General features: G+C 27.3%; 1 protein-coding gene across 4 annotated transcripts in view; it reads left to right on the plus strand.

Annotated features, from left to right (window-relative positions):
- The window catches only part of LOC119604243 (homeobox protein homothorax), a 160,595-nt gene extending 158,847 nt beyond the window's left edge, over positions 1-1,748 (plus strand). For all 4 annotated transcript variants that reach the window (XM_037956744.1, XM_037956734.1, XM_037956758.1 and 1 more), the window contains 3 exons: positions 493-551; positions 684-1,313; positions 1,454-1,748. In XM_037956744.1, coding sequence (XP_037812672.1) covers positions 493-551; positions 684-847 — 223 coding nt within the window. In that variant the 3' untranslated portion in view covers positions 848-1,313; positions 1,454-1,748. The remainder of the gene's footprint in view (positions 1-492; positions 552-683; positions 1,314-1,453) is intronic.
- Positions 1,749-11,918: the final 10,170 nt, after the last annotated feature.

Here is an 11,918-nt window from a genome sequence, read left to right on the forward strand (position 1 = left end):
CATTATGATTTTGTCAACCATCATCATCATCTCTACTCATGGTTGTTATTGTTATAGTTGTTGCTTGTTTGTTGCAAATAAAAATATATACAATTGTCGGCATTTTCGACTTTTATCCAAGTCTAAGGCAGTGGCACAAAACTAGCAGCAAATACTATAATAAAAATTGCAAAAACAAAAACAATAACAACGTAAAAGAACTTATTATTTTTTATGGTGCTTGTTGTTGGTGTGTTACAGTAAGATTCGCTTCTTTGAGCAGCCTGAAACTGCGAGTGGAAAAAAGAGATGTTATAAATCATTTTATAAATTATTTATGAAATAAACATTTATGGGATTATAAGCCTAATTATGATTTGTTAAAAACGGATTTTATATTTATATACAACAATAATTTCTTATTAAATGTTTTTTTTTCTTCTTTGTTCTCAAGTTTTATTTTTGTCATATACTGATTTTCATTTTTGTTTTTTCCTTTTCTTTTTGTTACAGGTTCATTAATGCGAGACGAAGAATTGTACAGCCAATGATTGATCAATCAAATCGTGCAGGTAATTATATGAATTAAATATTAATGTTAAATATTGCAATAAGACAAAATATGATAAAATTTTGTCTTAAAATTTTAGACTAAAATTTCTTAAAAAAATTTATTAATTTCTTAATCGTTTGTTTCTTTCCAGTCTACACCCCTCATGCTGGTCCCTCCGGCTATGGTCATGATCCCATGGGCTATATGATGGACAGTCAAGCCCATATGATGCATCGTCCTCCAGGTGATCCTGGTTTCCATCAAGCATATCCTCATTATCCCCACGCTGCTGAATACTATGGACAACATTTGTAATCAAGTTTAGCAATAAAATCTCATTAAAACAAAAGATAAACAAAAATACAACCGCAAAAAAACCTTAACCCCAACTAATAAAAAAAAAGTTGGATTGCTAGAAAAAAAAATCTTCTCTATATTTATATAGTAAGAAAGCGAAAAAGGAGACCAAAACCAAAATCTTAGAACAAATATATAAGTCCTAAATAAAACAACACAACAGCAGCATTAACAACACTTAACAAAATAGCAACTAAGCAACAGCACTAGGGCAAAGGATACAAATTTATTTTGTTGTTTTTCTATTAATTTTCTAAATTGTCAAAAAAAAGAGTAAAATACCGGATATACGTAAAAATTTTAAACTTTTTAAAAAGCTTTAAACTTAAATCCCCCCAAAAAAAATCAATAAAGAATTTATTTCAAAATTTAAGCCAACAGCAGCAAGAGCGGTTAAAGGCTTTCAAAATTATAAAAAATAAAGGTGAGCATTTTGTTTAAACTCTCTTTCTCTCTCTATCTCTTGTTTTCTTAACTTAAAAAAGATTTTTAACAAATTTAAGTTTCATTTGAAAATTGTACTAAATTTTTGTAATTTGTTTTTTTTTTTTATTTTCTTTTTAGAACTTCTGCAATCACCTAGTGTTTTATGGAAATTTCTTTATAACAAAATTTTCTTAAAAAAAATCCCATACAAAAAAAAATTTCTTAAGACAACCTCCGCTACAGCAAAAGGACATTACTTGTTTTTTAAAAAATTTATGTTGAATTTAACTTTAAAAACTAAAACACAGCGAATTTAATTTTTGAAAAAAAAACAACTACCACTTTTTTTGTTATTACTAATTTAAACAAAAAGGAAAATTCTGTAATTAACTATAAATTTCTTAACTTTAATTTAATACTAAACTAAAAAAAAGAAATGATCTCCTTATTTGAAAGCCCCAGAGCTGAATATAAATTGCAAAGAGAAACCGACAAAAAATAAGAAATATGTTGCAAAAAAAAAGAAAGGAAAATAAATATAAAAAAAATAATTAAAACAAATTCCGAATATAAATTTTGAATTCAAATCTACTTAAAAACAAACACACAGAATTTAGTTAAACAAAAAGAATTGAAAAAAAAAACTGCAAAAAATTTACATAAACAAAAACTTAAATTAATATTTATCATTATAAGGCAAACAAAAACATACATATGTATACATAATTTAATAAATTAATTATAAAATAAAACAAAAAAAATTATAATAAAAAAAAACATTTTTAGTAAAAATCTTAAAAAACACACACACAATCCAAAATACACACTCTAAACCAACCAATAAATACACACATTTATACAACCCACATGTATACCAATTGTAAATGTAAAAAGTTTTTAATTATAATCACATAAATAATTAAACAATAAATAAAAAAACATTAATATTTAATAATTAATAATTATATAAAATTATGTTAAAAAAGAAAAAACCTAAAATCTTTATACAAAAAAAATATAATAGAAAAATGCTTCATTTAAATTTTAGTTAAAACAACAACACTTCTTTAAAAAAACAGAATTTAAAAAGCAATTTTATTTAACAACTAAAGAGTTTGCTTTTTTTAAAACCACTTCCTTTATAAAGAAGTTTGGTTTTTTACAAAAAAAAAAGTGTTTTTATCATTAACCGTTTCTTCTTATACCCCTCTATACTCTGTGTAAATTATTTCATTTTAAAATATTTCTTTTAAGTTAAATAAATTTAACAACAACCAACAAAATGCTTTATTATTATATTTTATTATATAAATAATTATTTTAAAAATTTCATTTAAACAAAAAATTTATAAAAAAAATCCTTAAGCTTTTCTTTAAATCATAAAAAATTGTTTTGTTTTATTTTGTTTTTTTTTTCCAAAAGTAGCGAGTATTATTAATTTGTTTTTATAATTTTTCATTTCTTTTAAAACTCTGTCTTATTTTTTTTTAAATAGTTTTATTATCTCTTTTATTTTATTTTTTTTAATTATTATAAAACAATTAATTTTAATCACTATAAATACTAATTATAAAGCAGCTGCATATAGTTTTAATTATATTAAAATATATAATAATTAATTAAACAGAAAAAAACAAGTGTATTTTTATTTTAATATTATTTTTATTATTATTTTTAATTTTAATGATTATTATTATTAATATGAATGATTATTTTTTGAATGAATGAAAAAAAAAAATGATTTAAGTGAAAAAAAAAACTATTATAAAAAATAATAATTATTTACAAAAAAATATAAAACAAACTTTTTGCGTTTTTATTTTCTTTGATTGAAATTATGGTTTCCTGACAAAATTTTTCATTTGTTTAGTTTAAATAGTTTTATTAAATTTCCGCTTTAGTTGAATGAGATTTTGATTTTATTATTGTTTGAAATTTCAGTTAAAATATTAAAAAAATAAAATATTTATCATCATTTTTGTTTCAAATTCCGATTTATGTAGTTGGTTCACAAGAAAATTAGAATTATATTGATTCTGTTTAGCTTATCAAAACCAGAATCGTATTTTAGTAAAGGTTCTTGTTATTGAAACTTTAAGAAAAACATTAATTACATACGAATTTCAATTCCACTTTCAAATGGTTTCATTCCGAAAGAGTTTATCGTTTTCTTTTTCTGTAGAAGCAAAAATACTTTCGATCGACATGGAATTCTGTGACAGGCCTGATAGTTTTGTAATGAATTATTTACTTTTGAACTCATAATAGAAAGTTTTGAATACAAATACCGAATAAAGGTTTTGAAGCTTCGATGCTGTTTAATTGAAAAAATCCTGCGCTATATATGGATACAATGTTTTAAGTCCTCTTCCGAGCACCCACATTACCCATGGATTTTTAAGCACATTTTTTTCTTAAATGATTGGTATGGCTATATATATCTAAATAGTCGCTAGTTTTCTACAATTTTTCTTTACAATGAAAAGAAAGTGATGATGAATCAGATGTAGAGTTTGGGAATTCCCGAACTTTTCAATTTCCCGGAAAACGGGAATGAAAAATTTATTTATATAAAACTTTTATTTTTAAAAACTATAGAAACAAAATTTTTTAACATATTTAACGATATCTAAAATATTCTCTGTTTTGAGAACGAATCAAACCATTTCTTTTTTAATTTTGCCAACGAAAAATTTTAAACATACTTATTTAAATCAAACCTGTACTACATGATCTAGCGGCAACATTAGGAATTTTTAACGGCAATTCTCCCACTAGCAACTCCATTAGGTATTATAAAGAGCAGTATCCTCACATTCTTTCTTCAGAATGCGATGAAGATAAATAGAAGGCATTGTGACCTTCTTTCAATGATAAACGCACAAGTCACCTTATAAACCGAAATACTCGGGATATATCGAGGTTGATAGCGGTATTAACAAGACACTGGGTGTTAGGCAGATATGCAAATCGGCTTGGGCTACTCTTCAATGAGTACTGTCGCAGTTGCAGGGAAAATGAAGAAACGGTCTTCCATCTTCAGTGTGTATGTCGTGCTCTAGCCGCTAAGAGAAACAGGTTTTTGTCAGTTACTTCATAGCCAACATTGGTGAGATAGTTTGCATACCATAGGACTACTAAACACACAGAGGGACTACTAAACACAAATTTACACCAAAGAGTTTATAATTTTTCAATAACATCCGTTGTCAAAGTATATACATACGTACGACAACACAACGGCAACGGATTGTTTGTCAATAGTAAGCTAACCTCGTTTGTTAACATTTCGACAACGGATGTGTATAAAATTTAGATTTTGATAACGAATTGTTGCAATGTTGTCAACATTACATAGTGTTGTCGTACGTATGTATATATATACTTTGACAACCGATGTTATTGAAAAATTATAAACAGTTTGGTGTCAATTTGGTACCAGGCGTGTATATTTCTTTTTCCCTCTGTATAGGACTACTAAACAGATCATATATTCCATAGGCAGAGGAATAGTTAAGTATTAAATTAATATGATTCATTCATACTTCTTAATTAATTAATTAAATATAAGAAAATATCATCTATTCCGATATTTTGTGGAAACTCAAAAGCTTTCCACAGACGTTGGCTTTAGAAATTCATTAAAGAGAATGTCAAAATGTTTGGTTCTATTTGTACTTGCTTCATGTGAAGCTTTTACATTGATAGTCTTTAATTAAGGGTTTTTTCATTTTCTTCTGCACCATTAATGATGTTATGTAATGATTATGATTATGGTTAAAAAATTTCCCGGGAAATCCCGATAAACTTTTCCTGAGAATTCCCGGACGGTATTTTCCGAACCTCAAATTCTAATCAGATGGCATGATAATCCGATTAGGATTTAAAAATGGATGGGGAGATGGGACTAGTGAAAGCAGTTTTTGACAATCTCTGGTATGAAGTTTTTAAACGTCTTAACAAGAAGTATTTGAAAGAATATCTGATATTCTTTATTTATCTCAAGTATTACAACTACGACTAATACCGGTCCCAAACAAGTAGTTATGCGACTGATTACACATTCAAATTTTTTATAATAAAGTGGAATCAGGAGTGAATCAGCGACAATTATTTAATTAATCTTTAATAATATTAAAATTTTAAATTAATTAAGGATTCCGTAAGAATTACAATGTGATATTTTATAAGGGGTCTGTCTGACTATCTTAAGGTTTTAAAGAAATCTAATGGGAAAATTAACTGACCAGTAATCAAGATTGAATCCAATTGGAACATTGTAGTAACATCAGCGCCATCTATTGCAAATTTAATGTTTAACATTTCATCATTTGAATATCTATTGAACAATTTTAATTGCAGCTAATTTATTAACTTATTAGTCGGTAGTCAATCTAGACCTAACCGAAAACTTATTAAAACCGGAAAAATGATAATTCTTTTGAAATTTGTAAACGAAGTTTTTGATAAATTTATGAATTTTATTTCGAAATTTTTTCTATTAATATTAAAATTTCAATTTTCAAATTGTTTCGCATTATCATTCTGAAAATTTTTGATTTAATTTACACTTTTTTATAATATTACTTTAATCTTGACACTTGTCTTCACAAAAGCAGCTTCTTGAACTGAATTTATTTGTAAAAAGCAAGGCAAATGAAGCATAAACCTACTTTTTACAAAATAAACCCAAACGATATACGTAAATTTAAAATGCTAAATTTAAATAACTTTTTAATTTACAATAAAAAAAACATCTATTTATAGACATTATTTTCCAAAACAAAAGTATATTAAAAAAGTACCTAAAAGCTTTTTCAAAATAAATATAATTTCAAAAAAAAAAAAAAAAAAAAAATATTTTCGAAATTAAAAAAAAACAATCACTTTAAAACTAAAAAAACCCAACAAAATGTATACGACTTTTTAAAAAGAAAAACTTAAAATAAAATAATTTTAAAATGTAAAATAAGCTTAATTAAATATAAAAATATTTTAATGTACAGTGCGCCTTAATAAAAAACCCAAAAAAATTATTAATAATAACTTAAATAAAATGTATACGAATTAATTTGAAATTAAAAAAGAAAAACTGTTAACAAATTTATAATTTATAAACAAAATCAATTTTTATTTAAAAAAAAAGAACCAATTTAAGAGAAAAAAGCATGGAAAAGACAAGAAAAAGTGCATGTGATTTAAAGAACATTTTTAGGTTTTGCCAAGAAAGGAATATTAGATAATGTATTGAAATTGATCTTATTTTTAAATAATTTTCCTTTAAGTTAATTAACAAAAAATAAACAAAAATTTTTGGTATTGTGATTTTTTAAAAATTAATTATAAAAAAAGTATACGCAAAAATATATAATATAAATTAAAAAAAAAAAACAAATTGTAAATATTAATATTATTTTAATATACGTTTAAATGCAATATACAAATTTAAATCAGAAAAAAAGGAAATATTGTTCTTTAGTATGTGAATTATACTAATAAAACATTAAATAGTTTTTTATTAGCACTTTAAAATAAAAAAAATTATATAAAATGTGTAAAATAATTCATAATTTACAAAACAAAAAAAAAACTTAAATAAGGAATGAATGATTGTATGACCGGGAGTTTAGCAATGTTTTAAAGGTTAATAAAATTATTACATAAAAAGTTATAATAAATTCTAAAATCCCTTAAATAAGCTCTTAATAAAAGATAACAAAGACAGTATACTTAATGGCTAAGATGAAAGTAAATAAAAAATAAAATTTAAATTATTTTTAAATTAATTATATGTGCGTGTATATTTATATGAATTATTTTATAGTAATATTATATTCTTTTTTTTTAGTATATAATTATAAAAAAAGTATGTATTAAATATTATAAACAAACAAAAAAAAAAAAAAAAAACATAAACTTAAAACCTATCATAATTTCATTACCAAAAGATAAATAAAGTAAAATAAATAAATTATAAGTCATTAATTGCTTAATGTGTAAAATAATTGCTAAGTAAATAATAATGAAAAAAAAAGAATAACAAAAATCAATCTTAAACCTAAAAGAATTTTCAAAAATTGTAATAAATTAATTATAAAAATAAAACGTGAATGATTTAAGATTTAAAAATACCACTTAAATGAAAATAATGAAAAATAAAAAATAATAAAAAAAATATTATTAAAAATATCAAAAAATGAAACTTGTTTTTCCATTAAGAATTAAGCAAAAGTTTGTTTAGAGAAACTTTAACGTTAGTGATTTGTCAGCAAATCCGCCGAAAACTTCTACTGGGGGAATTTCAATACTTTATGCAAATTATATAAAATTGTATTGACTCGATCTTGGTCTTTTGACATTTTTAAAAGAGATATGTGTCTGGTATAGCTGTCAGTCTACCGGGTGCAGGAGTTTGTTTTTATATATATTTGTGTTCCAGTTGTAACCCATGAACCAAACAAACAGTATTCTTTTGGAGCCTTCTCAGTCCTAGAAGATGCCTTCAATAACGCAAATACTTTTGCAATTCAACAAGCTCTTGCTAATCTATTCGTTGAAGAGCATATCAGCTACTGGTTTGTTACTAAGTATGTTGAAATCTAGAATAGATACGGCAAGTCTTGGTAACAGCGTCCAAGCAAGTGGAACAGCTCACACCACTGGACGGCGTAATCTCACCACTACACAGAAAGAAAATATACACGCCTAGTACCGAATTGACACCAAATTTTTCAATAATATCCACTGTCAAGTATATACATACATACAATAACATGTTGTGTTGACCACGCAACGTTGTCAACATTGCAACAATTCGTTGTCGCAATATAAATTTAATGCACATCCGTTATCTAAAAATTAATAAACGTGGTAAGCTCAAAATCCGTTGCCAGTAGTGAGCTTACCACGTTTGTTAACTTTTAGACAACGGATGTGCATAAAATTTAGATTGCGACAACGAATTGTTGCAATGTTGACAACGTTGCGTGGTCAACATTACATGTTGTTGTTGTATATATGTATATACTTGACAACGGATGTTATTGAAAAAGTTGGGGTCAATTTGGTACCAGGCTAGTATAAAGGGTTAAAAGTCGTTGCTTACGCGGACCATGTTGTGATACTGGTGTCAGGAATGTTCCAAGACGTAATTAACTATATTAGGGTAGAAGGGGGATCATTCGCCATAGGGGCACATCTGCCAAAGCGAATAACTTGAAATCCGAGTAAACGCATTATCAAATTTTATTTTTGTTTATCGATTATCTATCTTCCCTGAATGTTTGAAAGATTAACTTTACATATGATGGGAGGCAGACGTGATTAATTGTTTTTCAAAGGGCTGTGAAAATATTTCACTGTGTGAATTTTTTGTGATAACTTTTTTAGTTTTTGTGATAGAAAAAATATATTGGTCAGTGATAGAACGTCAATAATAGTGAATAACAAGACATAATAATATTTTCGATAATATATTAAACTAAACTAAACTATATTAAACTAAACGAAAAAAATTTAAACTAAACCCCAGAACTGCCCGTGGGGCACATTCGCCAAATATATGTAATGCTTGTGATGTAGAACAAAATTTTGTTAAAATATAGAAAAAATCATTAATAATTTGTTTTATTTTTTTTGTTTAGTTATGTGAAATAAACAATAAATATCTAGTTTATTATACTTTGTTTAGTGAATTAAAATATAAAACAGCAAAATAAGTTTTTACTTTTTAATTTTTTTGGCTTATTTTACTAATGACAAATCTGCCCCATCCCCTAGGCGTATTTACCCCATGGATGGGGCGGTATCGCCGTTTTTGGTCAGTGCGGAAAAGTTAAAAAAATATGTGTATGAGGATGACTTAGGAAAGATTGAAAGGGATAAAACTAAAGCCAACATATCTAAGTATCCGAACCAACAAAAATTAAGAATATGTATTGTGGTTTTAATTTGAGGCCGCCTCAAAAAAAAAGTACCCTATGTCTAATGTTCTGGTGTTATTCAATAACTGGGCCACTGACAGTGTCCTAGGAGTAAACTCAAGGAAGACAGAACTGGTGATATTCACAACAAATACCAAGATTACAAGCTTTAACTTGCAGCAGTTAAATAACTGCGAAATACCCTTATCAATTGGGTAATGCTAAACATTTAAGAATTATTCTAGACTATAAATTATCAAGGAAACTTAACATCCAACACAGAGTCAAGAAGGCAACAGTCGTCTACTATACCTGTCGTAAGATGTTAGGGACAAAATAGGGACTTAGTGCCTACTTAGTTAAATGCATGTATACAGCTATAGTACATCCTATTCTTATACACGGATCTCTTGTATGGTGGACTTCAACTAAGAAGAAATTTGTTGTAAATAAGCTATACAAAGTTCAGAGATTAGCATGCATTGGGATAACAGATGCTCTAAGAATTAGTCCTTTAGAAATTCTGAACACTATATTGCTATATCCTAACAAAGAACTGCATATAACAGCCATGTCTGCTGCAGCGAGGCTTAACTCATTCGGAAGTTGGACATCAAGAACATATGGACACGCTAAGTCGACTACCTCCAACGGACTTTGCTATAGTTTTCAAAGTCAGAGTACCTACTAGGAGTGAGTGATGTAGGGGTAACCTACCGAGCGAATATACCACCAGAATCTTTACAGATGGATCTAAAATGAACTGCGGTGTTAGTTCTGGTATATTTTATGAAGAAGCTGAGGTAAGTATATCTCACCGTCTTCCCAACAACTGTAGTGTTTTCCTGACTGAAATATTTGCTATAATGTCAGCCATTATGACCTTAATATTAACGGCAACATAGGAATTTTTGTCGATTGTCAAGTGGCACTTCTCTCACTAAACTCTTATACTACCACTTCCATATACAGAGGGCGAAAAAAAATATACACACCTGGTACCGTGGTAAGCTTACTATTGACAACGGATTGCGAGCTTACCACGTTGCGTTGTCAACATTACACAGTGTTGTCGTACGTATGTATATACTTGACAACGGATGTTATTGAAAAATTTGGTCTCAATTTGGTACCAGTCGTGTATATTTTTTTCTCTCTGTGTATTGTCCGACCAATGCAAGAGTGATCTTTCAAGGCTAGGTCGCCTGTCTGACATTACCATTGTTTGAGTCCCTGCGAATAGGGACTATAATGGAAATGAACAGGCAGATGAGCTTTCCAGAAAGGGATCGACTCTTAATATATCCAACGCCGTTTCAATAGCAACTCCGTTAGGTTTTATCAAAAGCAGTACCCTTGATTAGGTTGAAATGGTGAATCAGATTTTGCCCTCTCTGACATACACGACCAAATTTAGGGTTTTCTTGGAGAAACAAATTAAATTCAATTTAAATTACTTCCAATCAACCATTTCTTTAATAGAAAAATTCCTTAAAATTTTCCAATCATGGTTATTATAGTGATTTGAAATATTATGACAAAATATATCTTTTAACAAACAAGTCCAAACAAGTACAGGTGTTAAACAAGTTTTTGTGTATTTATTTTGTTAGACATTTAAATTTTCAAAATCTTTTATCAAATTTCCCTTTAAAGTAACAGACACACTCTCATATACAATCTCTTAAAATTTTTGTTGTTGCTGTTGTTGGTTGGCAGTTCCCTTCACTTTTTCGTAATTTTCAAATTTGTTTGACAATCATTAATCACATGCCACACGACAATTTCTCCTGTTTGTTTTTTTGTTGTTGCTGTAGTCTTCTTTCTGTATTCATATCTTTGTTTTTGTTGTTGCTGTAGTTGCTTACGCTTGAATTGTTATCACCAGACATTGTCTGGTGATGTTGCTTTGCCAAGCTGCTCCTTATTGTAAACTGACATTGTGCTCTTAGTTGTCTACCACCTCCAATGACTTTAGTTCCTGCCTTCATTTATTTTATTTTTCAAACTCAAATGGAATCGTACGTATCGCTTTCGTATAACTCGCATTCGTCATCATTATCAAATTTCTGTACCACCTCCCTTAAATTAAGATTCCGTTTTAAATATTGTTTGTTGCTGCTGTTTTTGTTGATTTAGTTGCTGTTGCTTTCGTCACTGATTCCGTTTTCATTTCCTTGTTTGCTTGGGTTTCTTCTATTTGTTCGGTTTTCAAAATGAAATGTTTAAATATTTAATGTAATTTTATCGTTAGTTATTTCATTGTACCGTGTTGACTTTTGTGTGGATAATTTAAATTTTAAGGGTGAACTAGTGATAAATTTAAAATTATTTTAAAAATCATAAAAATTTAATGGAGAATTTGAAGAGAAGAAATTAGTCGTAGATACTTTAATGCGATAAATATAATGTGGTGGAAAATTTTAATTTAAACTTTTCTTTACAATTTTCATACATGTAATAGCAAGACAGAAGGATAATACTGCCTTCAAAAAGTACGTAATTCATATTAGTTGCTTATATTGACTTAATATGCTAAACGAAATAAAAATAATTTTCAAAATCAAATTTCAAAAATTCCTTATTTTAAAATATTTCAGAAATTTTAAATTTCTCACTAAATTCGTTCAAACAGAGACCCATTTTAAACCACCACGAAAATCCTGTGAATCTCTATACT

This window comes from Lucilia sericata, unplaced genomic scaffold (assembly GCF_015586225.1).
Source record: "Lucilia sericata isolate MDLA Ls3-8-SP2 unplaced genomic scaffold, ASM1558622v1 Contig000012F_arrow, whole genome shotgun sequence".
Classification (NCBI taxonomy): Eukaryota; Metazoa; Arthropoda; class Insecta; order Diptera; family Calliphoridae; genus Lucilia; species Lucilia sericata.